The 16,276-nt window shown below is 36.3% G+C and overlaps 3 protein-coding genes across 4 annotated transcripts; 2 read left to right on the top strand and 1 right to left on the bottom strand.

The window, feature by feature from the left end:
- The first annotated feature begins 815 nt into the window (after nucleotides 1–815).
- Nucleotides 816–3,005, top strand: LOC116141913 (pentatricopeptide repeat-containing protein At2g17525, mitochondrial-like). The gene is given in 1 exon segment (XM_031427398.1): nucleotides 816–3,005. A coding segment is annotated over 1 exon segment (1,878 nt). The 5' UTR covers nucleotides 816–1,104; the 3' UTR covers nucleotides 2,983–3,005.
- Nucleotides 3,006–6,026: 3,021 nt separating this feature from the next.
- On the top strand, nucleotides 6,027–7,632 carry LOC116141894 (amino acid transporter AVT3B-like). Its single transcript, XM_031427376.1, has one exon. It carries the CDS (start codon nucleotides 6,180–6,182, stop codon nucleotides 7,464–7,466), a length of 1,287 nt encoding a protein of 428 aa, XP_031283236.1. The 5' UTR covers nucleotides 6,027–6,179; the 3' UTR covers nucleotides 7,467–7,632.
- A 773-nt stretch (nucleotides 7,633–8,405) lies between these two features.
- LOC116141805 (epidermal growth factor receptor substrate 15-like 1) lies at nucleotides 8,406–16,010 on the bottom strand. Of its 2 annotated transcripts, XM_031427288.1 has the most exons (14): nucleotides 15,803–16,010; nucleotides 14,662–15,373; nucleotides 14,143–14,520; nucleotides 13,564–13,782; nucleotides 13,258–13,463; nucleotides 12,666–12,740; nucleotides 12,106–12,177; nucleotides 11,914–12,012; nucleotides 11,698–11,766; nucleotides 11,504–11,618; nucleotides 10,926–10,994; nucleotides 10,404–10,743; nucleotides 10,092–10,215; nucleotides 8,406–9,413 (listed from the first exon to the last, which is right to left on the bottom strand). In XM_031427288.1, exons 1-14 carry the CDS (start codon nucleotides 15,944–15,946, stop codon nucleotides 8,604–8,606), a joined length of 3,432 nt encoding a protein of 1,143 aa, XP_031283148.1. In that variant the 5' UTR covers nucleotides 15,947–16,010; the 3' UTR covers nucleotides 8,406–8,603. The 2 variants fall into 2 exon arrangements, with proteins under 2 accessions (XP_031283148.1, XP_031283146.1); XM_031427286.1 differs by having other exon boundaries at nucleotides 14,143–15,373.
- Nucleotides 16,011–16,276: the final 266 nt, after the last annotated feature.

Below are 16,276 nucleotides of genomic sequence, written 5' to 3'. Positions count from 1 at the left end.
TATATTATTTGCTTGGTTGATACGGACATTGTGTAGCTCTATAACCTAGATTTCGCTGGATGCTAAATAAATTTCTTGGTTTATAGCTTTGAAGAATTATCTCTGGGTTATGATTCTTAAGTTTGCTGGACTTAGCTCCTACTTGATCGTTGGAAGTCAATCATCTATTGTCTTGTTTTTCTATTCCAACCTCCTTAGCATTACATCACAAAATAAAAAATAAAAAAAAAAATTTTTAATTAAGGAAATTTTTTTTATTTTTTTCTCCTCATGCTTACAGTGTAATAGAAACTTGCTTTGTTTAAGCATGTTGAGTTTGTATTTCTTCTTGATTTTCTGGGTTTAGCAGCAAATCTTGGTATATTGTTTTAATATACAGTCTACTGGCCTCTGCTTGTGACCATTGATGGTTCCACCAGCTGCAATCTTTTCGTTCCTTGACTGATCTCTGAACAAATCATCTCCTATCTCTTTGTCTAAGACAAGAATTTGAATTGATTAAAATTCAAACTAATTAAGGAGAATGTCAACTTTATCAAGCTTAATGTGTTTGCTAAATTATTCATGCCAACTTTATCAAGCTTAATGTGTTGCTAAATTATTCATGCCCATATTACTGCTGTGATCACTTCATATCTTGTGAGTTATGAACTGACTAGCGACAGTAAGTTCCTGTCAAGTAGCAATTGTGTCAAGTTTTTGTCACCTATCATTCCATTAGGAACTGCAGATTTTTTGGTACTCAACAAGATATATTTACTTTTTTGTATAAATTAAGTACTCCATGTGCAAAATCCACCAGCCAGCAGCTTCCACACAAGAGAGTTTGCTAAGAGCAATGGGTGATAAATGTGGAAAGAGTTCTATTTTGATGAAAGGGTTTTGTATAAACTCCATTACATCACAATTTGGATTAGTCAACTAAACATGAAAGAGTGATTTTTTTCTTCATTTTTCAGTTTTGAATGGACTGAACTGAAGTCTTGTAAATTCTTTTTAAGTTGTGAAGTAACGAAGTATCGACTCTGAAACACTCCAAGCAGAAGTGAGTCAGTTAAGAAAGTCGTAATTAACCATTGGAAAGAGCGTCCAAGAACTCCCTCAATGCTCAATATCTCAAACCCTTTAAAGCTTACGCTAATAAAAGCTACTGCTTGTCTAAACCCACTTCTCACCTCGCAATCAAAACCCAGTTCCTCGTCATCCTTTCCAGTGCCAACTCACGAACATATAGCCCGTCTCATTTTAGATCAAAAATCAGCCTCCCAAGCTCTTCAGACATTCAGATGGGCTTCAAAAGTCCCAAATTTCACCCACTCACAATCCACTTACCGTGCTTTGATCTACAAATTATGTGCATTCCGACGCTTTGACACCGTCAAGGAACTGCTTGATGAAATGCCCCACTCAATTCAATCACCCCCGGATGAATCTATTTTCATCACAATTGTCCGCGGTCTTGGCAGGGCGCGGATGATTAAAGAAGTTACTAAAGTCGTTGATTTGGTTTCAAGGTTTAATAAGGCGCCATCCCTTAAAATTTTTAATGCCATTCTTGACGTTCTTGTTAAGGAAGATATTGATTTGGCAAGAGCATTTTATAGGAAGAAGATGATGGCAAGTGGGATTCAAGGTGATGAATACACTTATGGTATTTTGATGAAGGGTCTTTGCTTGACCAATAGGATTGGTGATGGTTTTAAGGTCTTGCAAGTTATGAAATCTCGGGGTGTAAAGCCGAGTAGTGTGATTTATAACACGTTGCTTCATGCACTTTGCAAAAATGGAAAAGTTGGGAGGGCAAGGAGTTTGATGAATGAGATGCGGGAACCCAATGACGTAACTTTTAACGTGTTGATATCTGCTTATTGCAAAGAAGAGAATTTAGTTAATGCTCTTGTGTTATTGGAGAAATGCTTTAATTTTGGCTATGTACCTAATATTGTCACTGTTACTAAGGTTGTGGAACTTCTATGCAATGCAAGCCGTGTAACGGAAGCTGTTGAAATTTTTGAGAGAGTAGAGAGCAAGGGAGGTGTAATTGATGTCACTGCTTATAACACCTTGATAAAGGGTTTTTGTAGATTAGGGAAGGCGAAAGTTGGGCATCGGTTTTTGAAAGAGATGGAGAGGAAGGGTTGTCTTCCGAATGCAGACACATATAATATATTGATTTCTGGTTTTTGTGAATCTGAGATGTTGGATTAAGCTCTTGATATGTTTAATGATATGAAAACAGATGGGATCAATTGGAACTTTGTTACATATGATACATTAATTAAGGGTTTGTGCTCAGGAGGGAGGATAAAAGACGGGTTTAAGATTTTAGAACTGATGGAGGATGGTAAAGAGGATTCCAAGGGCCGCATTAGTCCATATAATAGTGTGTTGTATGGTTTGTACAAGGACAATCAACAGGATGAAGCACTTAGGTTTCTAACAAACATGGAAAAGTTATTCCCAAAAGCTGTTGATAGAAGCTTAAGGATATTAGGCTTTTGTGAGGATGGTAGCATAGATAACGTGAAAAAGGTCTTCAATCAGATGACTGAAGAAGGGGGAGTTCCAAATGTTCTTGTTTATGATTGCTTAATCCATGGTTTTTGCCGAAAAGAGCACGTGCGAGAAGCATTTGAACTAATGAATGAGATGATTGAGCATGGCTATTTTCCAGTTGCATCGACATTCAATGCTCTGATTAGTGAGTTTTGCAGGCAAGGAAATGTTGTGACAGCTTTGAAGCTGATGGAGGATATAGTAAGGAGAGGCTCTGTACCTGATAGAGAAAGTTATAATCCTTTGATTGATGCTTTTTGTAGGAAGGGAGATATCCAGAATGCTCTGAAGATCTTCTCACACATGGTTGAGAAAGGTTTCCTTCCAGATTATTCAACATGGAACTCTTTGCTTCTTTGTCTTAGTCAACAAACAATATGGTTAGAGAGCAAGAATATGTCCAATCTAAACAAATTATTGCAATAGATTATAAAGACTTGAATCATCATTCTTGGAGCTATAGCACTTACATATTATCTGCAGTGGTATTTTGATGTGCCCCAAATGGTTTTAACTGGTCATTAATGAACAAAACTGTCAAAATTCTAGAACAGAAAGGTATAATATCACAAGAGTTCTTGCTTACTTATCAAATTTGTCATGTCACTTTCTCCGCATAACAGTTTTAAAGAAGTGGTAAGGAGTTTTAGTTTTACCATTAAAATGAAATCTTCTATACAATGGATGTTCATACAACCAACTAACCATGAGACGTGTTTATGTTATTCTTGTTGATATAATACGTCATTATTAGTTAATTGTATACATAATATAGCATTAGTGCATCAAATAGACATATAATTAACTAATAAGAGTTTGTCTATATAACTTATTTGTGAGTGGTCCAGATAGTTAAGATGGATTGGAGATGATATGAATAAACATATGGTTTCAAATTTAATTATCTAACAATAAATTATTGTGTTAATTTCTACTTAAAATTAATTGAAATATGTGTAAATGGACTTATTTGATTATAAGATGGTTTCCTGGCTATATAATAGAAAACAAAGTGAATTGATATAAGTAATATAAATGATAAGATGACTTGCCTCTATACAAAGATAAGAAAGAAAAATCAAAGACAGGCAGGCAACCTGGTCCAATAAGACTGAGCCTTAACGTGTACGGATAATAATAAAGTCTTAGTCATTTGGCCCACAACATGTTAGGTTCCTTGTATTTTTCCATTTGTATGGTGGAGGGTTGCAGAATTTATGTGCATAGCGACACTTTTATCAAACATTTTTTGTAATTGTATTAGCCGTTATAATTGACTGTGTGATTGATTAGATGTTGACTCAATGATTTGTGTTCGTTGTTTTTGTTAGGCCATAAAAATCTGGGCTGCTTATTACTTACTGTCTATGATCGCATAACGCATTTATCAAATGAAAATGATTTTACCTTGACCCCATTCTGCCAAAGATTCATATCTATGACAAGAGTTTTTTATTTTTATTTTTATTTTTTTTCGGCCTTTTTTTCGCTTTATATTATGTTGAGATCTCGTTTTGATGGAGGAGGATGTCAATTTCCATGTGGGTTCTTGGACGTTCTACCAACTTCTTACCACTTCATTTCTTTTCCAATTGGCTTCTTTCATGATTCAAATTTGTCAAGTGGTATTCTATCAATCACAATAATATTACTTTATTTGCACAATTAAAGGTAAAAGAAAAACTTTATAACTATTGTTTAATGGTTCATTTGAGATTTTTAGATGTATTATTTAAAAGGGGTTGAGTTTGAATCCTCATAACTATTAATAATGGATAGTTACTAAAGGTTTACCTGACTATTAATTTTAAAGCTTCTAGAAAACTAGTTATAGACAGGCGTCCCCAAAGTTTTTTTTTTTAATTTTCATATTTCGATTAAGGACGGACGTCTCTTATTTGCGGACGCCCATCCAAAATAAAGGGACGACCGTTCATAACTGATGAATGGCCGTCCCTAAATGCTTTTTAATTTTTTAAATAGAATTGTTAATGGACTGACGTCCATTAAAATATGAATACTCGTCCAATATTTAGGGACAGCCGTCCATAACCTATGAACGGTCGTTCCTAATTTTTATAAAAATTGTTTATTCTATTTTACTAATGGACGGGTGTCCTTTAAATCGGGATGTCCATCTGTAGTAAATGGACTCTCGTCCAATAATATGGACGGGAGTCCATGTAAGTGAATAGCCGTTCATTAGAAAAAAATTAATAACATGAAACGTGTCTGGTTTGCTGGTGTGAATCACAGGACACGTAAGGTGGTACAAGATTTCGGTGTAAAAATACCAGTGTCCGTAGCATTATTATTACTTTATTTGCTCAATTAAAAGGTAAAGAAAAACTTACACATAACTACCTCTAGGTAGTTTGGTGGTTCATTTTGGACTTTTGAATGTATTATTCAAGAGATATTGAGTTCGAATCCTCACGACTACTAATAAATGGGTAGTCACCAGAGCTTTACCTAACTATCAACTTTAAAACCCCCAGAAAACTAATTGAAATATGCGTAAACTAACCCGAACAATCTAAGATATAAAAAAAAACCCAAGAATTAGTAGAGGTAACCATGTGGGTATATATGAGTTTATATATAATTTGTATGGATAGTAATTCACAATAATCACAATTCGGACACGGGGTTTGTTTTCTGTGGGTTCATGTATTGGATAAAAAATATTGGCACGAGGTTTATTTTCTTATTATTTTATAGATACAAAAAGGTTTAGTCAACAAAAGTAAGCAACAATATATCGGACAAGTAAGGGCATTATTGATATTTCAGTGGTTTTAATAAAGGAAATCTAATCACTTTTATACTGTCGGAGAGATTTGTTAAATTATAGGGCTTCCCTTGAAATTAAAATAAATTAAGATTTTTTAGTTTTTACCCAAAAGAAATTAAAACCACAATAGTTAATTACATATAGATCCCTCGAGTTTAGACTAATTTTCCACTAATAATATTACACTCACAAATCATTTTTACTAACTTTCTTTCACAAACATGACATGTCAACTCATAATTTATCAGCTCGTAATGAGTCTCGTCTGTCCAAATGTTAGCTAACCAATTGCAAGCTGCCACGTTAGCGTTTATGAGAGAAAATTGTGAAAAGTGTTTGTAAACCTATCTTTATTCATTTTTCACTTATCAATCATAAGACATAAAGTAACACTTTGCTTTCTATCCGTTTACAAAGAAAAGGGTGCTCTTGTAATTTCATTGTTTTATTTTAACAGTTGAAACCTGACGACATTATACTGTTGGAGATATTTTTTAAATTTTAGGGATCACAAAAAAAAAACCGAAAATACGAGTAGATGATGTGTTACTTTTTAACCAAATAAAAAGTGGATCAATGTGTTACTTTTTTAACTTGAGGGATGTAAATGTATTTATCCCAACACCTATTATTTAACATTACACAACAGTACGAACTCTCGCGATTATAAATCTTTTCTTCATCTCCAGTCTCCATCTTTCATCGCCATAAAGCAACAATCTTTCAACAACTCTTCTCAAAACTTCTGAATCCCCATTTGCAAATCAACCCATCTCTCTCTCAAAATTTCACCAATTCGATCAAAATTGGAGCTAATTAAAATCAAATCATGGGGTTTGATAAAGAGGCAAGTTCGTCTTCACATGTGTTGCCTCCTTTTCCCAGAGAAGATACTCCACTTTTAACCAAATCACCGCAACTTTCTACTCGATCCAAGACCTTTGCAAACGTTTTTATAGCCATAGTTGGTGCTGGAGTTTTAGGCCTCCCGTACACCTTCAAAAAAACAGGATGGATCATGGGCTCACTCATGCTCTTCTCTGTTGCAGCTTTGACCTATTACTGTATGATGCTCTTGGTTGTCACACGCCGGAAGCTTGACACTCTTAATGGCTTCTCAAAAATTGCCTCATTTGGTGATCTCGGGTTTGCTGTGTGTGGTTCAATTGGTCGTCTTGTTGTTGATGCCATGATTGTCCTTGCGCAAGCTGGGTTTTGTATCAGTTACCTCATTTTTATTGCTAATACTTTGGCTCATTTATTTAATAAATCATACGATGATGTTACTAGTGCTGGTAAAATTCTAGGTTTTTTGACCCCAAAAGCTTTATATATTTGGGGTTGTTTTCCTTTTCAATTGGGGTTAAATTCAATTCCATCATTGACCCATTTGGCTCCTCTGAGTATTTTTGCTGATGTGGTTGATCTTGGAGCTATGGGGGTGGTGATGGTGGAGGATGTCATGATTTTCCTCAAAAAGATGCCTGATTTAAAGGCTTTTGGTGATTTTTCTGTGTTTGCTTATGGTATTGGTGTGGCAGTTTATGCTTTTGAAGGTGTTGGCATGATAATGCCACTGGAATCTGAGACTAGAAACAAAGGTAGATTTGGGAAAATACTAGCCTTATGTATGGTTTTCATTTCTTTGTTATATGGAGCATTTGGGGCTTTAGGTTACTTTGCATTTGGTGAAGACACGAAAGATATAATCACTACCAACCTTGGACCAGGAGTGGTGAGCACTCTGGTGCAGCTGGGACTGTGCATCAATCTGTTCTTCACTTTTCCATTGATGATGAACCCAGTTTATGAGGTTTTCGAGAGGCGATTTTGTGATTACAGGTACTGCATGTGGCTGAGATGGTTGATTGTATTGGCAGTGAGTCTGGTGGCTCTACTGGTGCCTAACTTTGCAGATTTTTTATCACTGGTGGGGAGTAGTGTGTGCTGTGTGCTGGGATTTGTGTTGCCTGCTTTGTTCCATTGGTTGGTGTTCAAGGAAGAACTGGGATGGAGCGGCATTGCTTGGGATGCTTGCATTGTGGTATTTGGAGTGATCATTGGAATCACAGGAACCTACTCTTCACTAATGGAGATTTTTGCATCCAAAGCTTAAGAGTTGAGGCCTTTTGATTGTTATTAGAAGAAATAAACCAATGTTGTTAATATGAGTTTGTTGAATGTGAAATTGTGTGTGTTGTAATATTATTAGTATTATGTGTAGCTTGTTCAAAATTATTATGAACAGCTAATCAATCAATTGCAGCTGATCTATTATTTTATCTGTAATGTTTTAAATCTATCAATGTTTTGATGTTGGATGAAATAATGGGTGCGTCCCTGAAATGGTTAATTAGATGGATCCACACGTCTTAGATTTACACAAAGGCGTGTACCATTTGAATTCTCCCTTTTTTTAAGCCCCTCAAAAGGAACCGAGTTGTATAAATTTTTTTCCTTTTTTGTCCCTGTTAATTTATTTAGAAGATTCCTTGTACAATATTTTATATACTACTTTAAACTAAAGCTTTAAAAAATTAAATAAATAAATTAGAAGAGATTACATATAAAATTGTTGGACAACCATAGTTTAGAAGAGATTACGTGTCAAATACAAATGATCATCTATTATTTAATATTTATGGCTCCTTTCTATCAAAATGCGAATTCGACAACCCATTTGTTCATTGAGTTATAGTAAACCCTGCGTCAACCCAAGAACTCATTACAGTTATAAAGCCTTCACAAATGCCCAACAAAAATAAATGTAGATCACATATGTGTACCCAAAAAGCACATTTCAAAAATCCCATGGCAAACTTGGATCCTCCATTATAAAGACCAACAAAAGAGTAAGAAAATGTAGTCGAGGAACAAGATGATGCAGATTATAAATATCACAAATAATGATTAACGCCTGATACTTGAAAGCGAATTACATGTATATCGAGGCTATCCTGATGATGATGATGAAGAAGAAGAAGAAGAAGAAGAAGATATTACAAAAGAATACAACACAATAAGTAATTCAATCATCAAAAAAGAAAAGAAAAGAAAAACAAAAATTGAAGAACAAAATTAACCTTATAGCACAATCACTCAATTGTCACATTATATATACTCTCTTCAAAGAACCCAAAGCCGCCACACCTAATCCAATATTTAATAAATCTTACCAGCAAAGGAAGGAAGGCTTCAATTTGTCAAGAAAGACAACATGTAATCTAATAGTACCGCACTCCCTTCTCTCCTACTAAAATGCACTCCATTCTGAGGTTTTCTTTGGAGTTTGACTCTCTACTGATGTGCTAAACGGCCCTGTTGAACCAAATGGATCTGAGTACTCAGAACTTCTCTTTTGACTTTCTACTGACATGCTAAATGGTCCGGTTGACCCGAATGGATCAATGAAGTCAGAACTACTCTTTGGAGTTTGACTCTCTATTGATGATGTCTTAAATGGTCCACTTGATCCAAATGGATCTGTCTCATCAAATGCTGGGAACCCATGACCATGATCTGAGTCTCTGGCGCTGCGGACGGAATCAAACCTTGCAAGGGAACTCTGTGACGATTGGAAGAATCCGCTATCATTTGCATTAAATGAATCAAACCTCATTGAGAGACCATGACTCTGTTCAGTATCTTTGGTGCTACGGATAGAATCAAATCTATCAAGAGTATGGCGTGGAGACTGGAAGAATCCACTGTCACGTGTGTTGAACGAATCAAACCTAGAGAAGCTGTCAAACGAAGGCTCCTCTGATCCCATACTAAACCTTCGTGGGGAGTTTCCAAAACTATAGGCAGGAGTGCTAGGAACAGAATCTGCAAATATACTCTTCCCCTTGTCGAAGGAATAATCATCTGGCCCTGAACTAAATCTCCGTGGAGAGTTTCCATAAGTACTGTAAGCAGGGGTGCTTGGAACAGAATCTGCAAAAATTGATGAGCTCTTCCCCAGAAACATGTTATTGCTGCGAGAGGAATCTGTTTTTATGGGCTTCAGACCAAAGTCATCAAGACCATATAGAGAACTTTCACGTCTGTCATGATCCATGTCCTGCATTGGAAAAGAGAGAAAAATCATTGAACCAATGTATGTGCATTTTAAGAACTCATCACACTTGACAAATTTTCTCATGCAACAAGTTCACCAAAAAGCTTTCACAAATTTCTCAACAAGCATGCAAGCAGCCAATTGTTCCCTAGCTTTACAAAATGATCCCCGTTTCAAATTACAGTTTTTAAAGCAACATCTAACGCATTAGATACAATAAAATGTTCTAAAACACAGAAGAAGAATAAAATATTTAGGTTTTTGATGCATGAGTTAATCTGAGCAATTTCTCCAAGGATAACTGAGCCAGTTCACATGTCTAGAATAGAACCAAAAACAAACTAACAGGCTAACACCAAAAGCCTTGCAGATATAAAAATATTAATAATATATAAAGTTCTCTTCTTCTTTTTCACCTATCAGTATAAAACCAAAACAAAACATACTAAAAGTAGATAAAACAGATTTTAGCCTCCTGCTTCAACTTAAAACAGATTACAGAATACTTGGATGCTAAAATAGGATTCATGTAGCCTACACAATAATATAAGAGAAAATAAATGATCATATGAAAAGATAAATCAAAATAAAAGAGCATTGCATTCAGTGGCGCTCTCCAGTATTGCAGTGCGGCACGACTAGCACATGGAATGCAGTGCACAACAATAATAGTTCACAAACCTTGGTACTCTCTGTGTCAAAGCCCCAAACTGATTCTGTATCATAATGAGTATCAAATGTTCCCCAACTAGGTTCATCAAATACTTTGTCTCCCGAAAAAACGGATTCAGTACCGTCCTGATCACTGAACAAGTAAATCACCAAAAGTTTCAGTCTAATGAAGCATAACATAAACGAAGTAGAGAAATGATAATGAAACAGAATCCCAACTGCAAGCATGCTTCACACAACATTGGCTTCCTGCAGACCCTTTCCAAAGATGAAAAATGAAACAAACTAAATTAAATTAAAATAAGAAAGAAAGCCACAAACCTTCGTGTTTCTTTATCATGGGGTGAGCCATCAGCACCAATGTTCCTCATTTGGGAATCTTGGACTTCTTGAGATTTGCTCTCTGCTGCAGCACTTCCAGCTGGACTGTCAGGAGGACTTCTTGCCAAGCCATTCTCAGTTTGATCATGGGCCAATTCATTTTCAGTGTTCTCTTCACCTTTACTCATGACCTTCTCGGGTTTAGCTTCAGTATCTGAGGATGAAGTATTTAAACCATTGTTCATAGAAGTCACATCTTTTCGAACTAGTGAAGATTTTGGTTTTGGCGGGGCTATGACATTTTGCACATCAAGCGTGAGTTCCTTGACAAAAGTGAATCCTGAAATACATAAAAGATAACAATTCATCCAAATAATATTGCAATGCAATTTACAACTAAAAAGTTTAAACAAACCATCAAAAGAATACAATTCTATGATACCAAATAAGTTCTGTGTTACAAATTCTCAGGCCAAACAAATAATAATAATAACAAATCCCAAAGGCAACTCTTTGACAGACCTTCGTCTTCAAACTTGTCCCAATCTTCATCCCAATCAGCTGTTCCTTCTTGGATTCCAGGTTGCCAACCTTAAGGAATACCATTAAAAAAAAATTGAGAAAAGTTAAAGCATGATCTCTTATAAATAAATAAATAAATATCAATCACGCAACTAGATAAAAAGGAAAATTAGAAGGATGAGAGATAATATAAAACTCAAGAAAAAAAATTATAACACACAAAAACCCACTATAACAACTTTTTTATCTATACAATTAAACCTATGTAACCCATTTTATCAAAGTACAGCCCTTGTCATTTCAAAAAACAATATCCCTATACATACATCAAAGAGCACATTATATAATGTACAAATACATCATATTCAGTATGGTTTACTCTATTCAAAGATCAAAACGACACATATACAAGAGATTTATTAACGTACAAAAATTGTGATTCTCATATACTAAAAATAATTGCAGAAAATAGATATTTTGATTTAAAAGATATTCCTCATCATAGTCAGATAAATAAAAGCCTCCAATGGGGCATGAATTAAGCAGACCATAACATTAGTAAGACAGTAGAAAAGTACCAAAGGGAAGCTCAACCAGTGAAGTTGGTTTAGCACGCAATCCATATTGTTTGCAGCGTTCATTCAAATTTTTCACTAGTTCTTCCAGGCCTACTTGGATTGTATCAGCACGTTGCTGCAAAGCCCAATAAAAATTGACTTAAATATATGTTCTCATAAAATCTCCGCCTAACTAATCACAGTAAAAAGCATACCTGAAGAGAACCATCACCACTATCTCCTTCCATTTTGACAATTGCCTGATATAAATCCATTTTTTTCTCCTGCAAGTAAAACCAATTGCAATATCATATAGTTAGATAAAAGGAGAACTATACAGCAGTTAGAGAAGCCAAAATTAATAGCAAAATGACCTCAACTGACTCCAAAGAAGAAAAAACATTCATTGGCCATCACTGAACCAAAATTACCTGAATATCACGAAATGTGGACTCTTCAAGAGTTAGTTTGGAGGCTACATCTCCAGACTGCTTATATTTCTCCTCATACTTCTTCGCCAACAACTCGACCTGAATTACAAGTCACCCCAATTGGTCCAATACAAAGCAAAATAATATAACGAACACATGTATAGCAAATAAGCAAATAACAAAAGGAGATACCTCACGTCTGTCACCAGCCACCCTTTCTGTGATCTCATTTAGTCGATTGTCACATCTGCTTTTGTATAAAATCTGAACCGGGTAAAAGAAAAATAAAGAGTAAAGAAAAGGAAATATCAGCACTTCATCTTGACATTTCCATCACAAAAATGACAAATATAAAAATTTTCCCCCTAAATTGCCTTCAATGAACTATCATAAATTAATGATTCCTAGCCAAAACCCCAACCACCCCAAAAAATATTTACAAGAAATAAAAAATTAAAAAAATATAAAAGAGAAATCTGCAACTACTTGCACCATATGTATGGATAAGGCAGCTAAACAGATTTTATACGGAAAGAAAACTTAATTATGTAATATTAATTGTTTTGTTTATTGCATAACTATTTTTAATTTCCCAAAACTCACATAACATGTGAGCATAAAAGCATGAAATCATTTCAAACCTAAGTTTATCTATGATTATCGTGGTCGTTTGGCATAATTCAAATCAATATGACTACTTTTAAAAATCAGATGGTTGTTGAAAAGGAAATACTTCAACGGGGCATACTCACAAGTTCCTGCATCTTGGCATGATAGAATTGTATCTTCTCTCTAGAAGTCAATATCTCCTTTTCCAATTCTTCAACCTTAAATAATAGAGGAGAAACAAATCAGATTTAAGATTTCCAAAAAAAGCTACAATGAGTACTTCCACTCAAAATATAGCCATAAGAACAGTAGTTAGTGCAATTCAAACCATTCCACGTCTCAATACAATTGATTGGTCTCACTTAAATGCAAAACAATATATATAAGACTGCGAAAGTCAGTCAAATTCTACTGATTTTGATGCACACAGAAAGAAAAAAAAATTAACTGTAGACCGAATACTCTGGAACACAACCATAATTTATAGAATAAACAAACATGTAAAATTTGATTTAACTGGATAAATCAGTGTCAGGTCAATGATTAAAGAATTAACAAATTGCTCAAATGATTTGGAAGAGATTCCTTAAATGTGGATTCCGATTGAAATTATTCCCAGATATATTTGGAAATGATGTAAACATATATGACTTTTATATTAAAAGAAATACAACGCATGAGCCTTAACAGGTGATGCATGCTTTAAACTAGACATAGTAATTGCATAGTAAGTACCTTTTTATCTGCCTCAGTTGCCTCTTTAAGCTTTGCGTTCAACGATTCCTGTTCTTCTTTGCTTAGTTGATCCACAAGATGCTTTTCCAGAGGAGGAACTTTGGATTTTTGTTGAACCGGCTGTACAGTTCTATCAGGCTGATGAGCAGGAACCGGCCTTGGTGGCTTTCCTGCAGGAGGTCTAGCACCATGTGGTGGTTGTAAACCTGTTCAAAATTTTCCTTTTTAACTTGCAAATACATAAATAAAAGGGAGACAGGGTTGCAACTACATCGAATGATTGTGACACAGTAAGAAATACTATACCTCCAACATGGCCCCAAGCTGCACTACCATGTGGAACTGTAGGCTGGCCTGGAAGAGAAAATAGAGCATCTTCAGGCACGATGGTGCTTGGAAGCATCGTAGGAAGAGGGCGCCCTTCTCTGAAACGTTCCATCAAATAGAGAGCAATGCAGAATTCCTTCAAAGAGAGCATACTGTCGTTATCTTGGTCAGATAGATCCCACACCTGTTTTAAAACCTCTGAAACACCAACAAGAATAACATACACAATTATCATGTGGTAAGAGAAAAATTTAGTTCCCACCAACAACCAACCTGTTCACAAATTTGTATAATCCAAATTTATTATAGTGTCATGTCAAATGTTCAGCCAAAAGCTAGCAAAGCATATTGCAAAACATCCCAACAGTTATCTCTTTCTGACCAGATGACCACAAACCTTATCTTTAAATGAATAGCATGCCTTACAACCAAAAAATAACTAACAATCAATATAGAGATACAAGTTAGACTAGACCAAAATTGAGCTCACACTTAACCAACAGAAGGATCCTAGCAGGAAAAAAAAAAAAAGGAACATCTCAACATCTCAAATACTACCTCTTGGGAGCCTCCAACTCAAGAACAGGTTACGCGCCTGTTCACCAGTGATTTTCCCATCTCTATCTGTGTCTACTTGCACAAAAACTTTAGTATACTTCTGAACCTCAGACTGAGTCATTTTTGACCATGGAATATTGGGCTGAGTAGAAGCTGGATTTGCAGCTCCAACAGGAAACCCAGTTGAAGTAGAAGCAGTGGTACTCTGAACTGGAAACTGGTTATTCAGTTTCACTGCTGACCGACCTTGCTGATACTGACCACCCAAAGGTTGCTGAGGAATTGAAGTCTGTAAGGATTCAACTGAACTGGGTTTCACTGATGGTTCAGGCGCAGAGGATGCTGGAACAATTGTGCTTGAGACAGGTAAGCTACCTGCAGAAGATGTCACGACAGGTTGCTTTGGTTGAACTAGAGTTGCAGAAAATACATCTCCAAAAAGTGAGCCAGAGGCAAACCCATTGCCTGAAACAACCAAAGCTTCAGAATTTGAAACTTGGTGCGCTGGAGCAGTAGCTGGAGTCTGCCCTGATGTTGCTGGTGGTCTAGGTTGAACAGAGGGAGTCAAACTTGAAGCTGTCAAACCAAATCCATCCTGAGCCTTGGAAGGACTAATCCCTCTGGTAGGCACTTGTGAAGTTGCAGGCCCCAAAGGACCACCTGTAGCTCCACCAAGATAATTAGTTGATACATTTGAAGTTGGAGGGCGAGCCACTTGCATAGTACTTCCACTTAGCATACTTCGGCTTGCAAGCATTTGTTGGGGATGAGGTCCAGCACCAGAAGACACTGATTGGGGTGGCCTAAACTGATTTGGTTGAGATGGGAAAAACTGTTGGTTTGTGCTTGCATTTCCAAGGCCTTGTGGTCCTCTAAAACCAATGTTTTGAGGTGATGGTGGTTGGTTAGCACTCAACTGTGGAGCATTTCCAACAGTGCTTGCATTACCAAGGCCGTGTGGTCCTCTAACACCAATGTTTTGAGGTGATGGTGGTTGGTTAGCACTCAACTGTGGAGCAGGTGCTCCCGGCCTAGACTGAGAACTCGGTGTAGCTGCAAGATTTATTTGGGGAGCAGGGATTTTAGCTGAAGCAGGACTGTATAATGCTGCCTTCACTATGTCTGGAGTCAATTCTCGCTTACTTTGTGCCACAGTAACGAGTCTAAGAGCATTGTAAAATTCTGCTCGATTAAGAAAGCCAGCTTTTCTCTGATCAGCATGTGTCCATACCTGCACAAAACAGAACCATCCATAGAGTGCCAAGAGATCAAGTTCCCAACAAAAAAGTGTGTTAAAAAAATTGCGAAACCATTATAGTAAATCACTCAATCCTGACACACACACAACGCTTATTCTTCTCCCAACACTGCCTCTGGACTCAAAAACGAAACTAAAACTATTAGCATCTCAACAAAACCAAACAGCCATTACAAACACGAAATGCCAAACATCCAATCAAAACAAAGCCAAATAATTCAACATCGCCATTCTATTCAATCTCAATCAAACTCCAAAGCTTAGCCCTAACTAACTGTCCCACAAACTAAATCTCCAACTCAAAATTCGCAACAAATTCAACGAAACAAGCAACTCTCGAAAACGAAAAAATCGAAGGAAAACAAAAACGGTACGGATTGGATTGAATTAGAGGATGAATACCTGCGCGAGGACTTGTTTGGGTAAATTTGAGCCTTGGAAGAAACCGACGGCTTCAGCTCCACTGATCTGACCGTCACCGTCCAAATCTGCTCGTCTGAAATACGCATCGAATAGATCAGTGTTGGTCGCATTTTGCCCCGCCATTTCTGATCGATCGAGAGATGAAACTCTCGCCGGATCGCGACGAGATAATTAAATAAATCAATGTTTCGAGAGGCTGTAAAAAAAAAAAAAAAAAATAGTGTGGGGAAGCCCAAAAATGTCCTTAAAATGCCGAGAGTTGGCTTGATCTCATTCGCTAAGCGGAGGAATTAGTATTTCAATAACTGTACGGTTTGGTCTGCCCTGAAACGATGTCGTTTGACGGAATCGAGTTATGAGTAGACAGGAACGATTTATATAAGCGCCGGCATTCCTCCGTGTACTGACGTTCCTTTACACGTGTTAAAACTAAGGGTGTGTTTAATTACTTAA

This window comes from Pistacia vera, unplaced genomic scaffold, assembly GCF_008641045.1.
Source record: "Pistacia vera cultivar Batoury unplaced genomic scaffold, PisVer_v2 Contig112, whole genome shotgun sequence".
NCBI lineage: Eukaryota > Viridiplantae > Streptophyta > Magnoliopsida > Sapindales > Anacardiaceae > Pistacia > Pistacia vera.
This window is presented reverse-complemented; position numbering and strand designations above follow the sequence as displayed.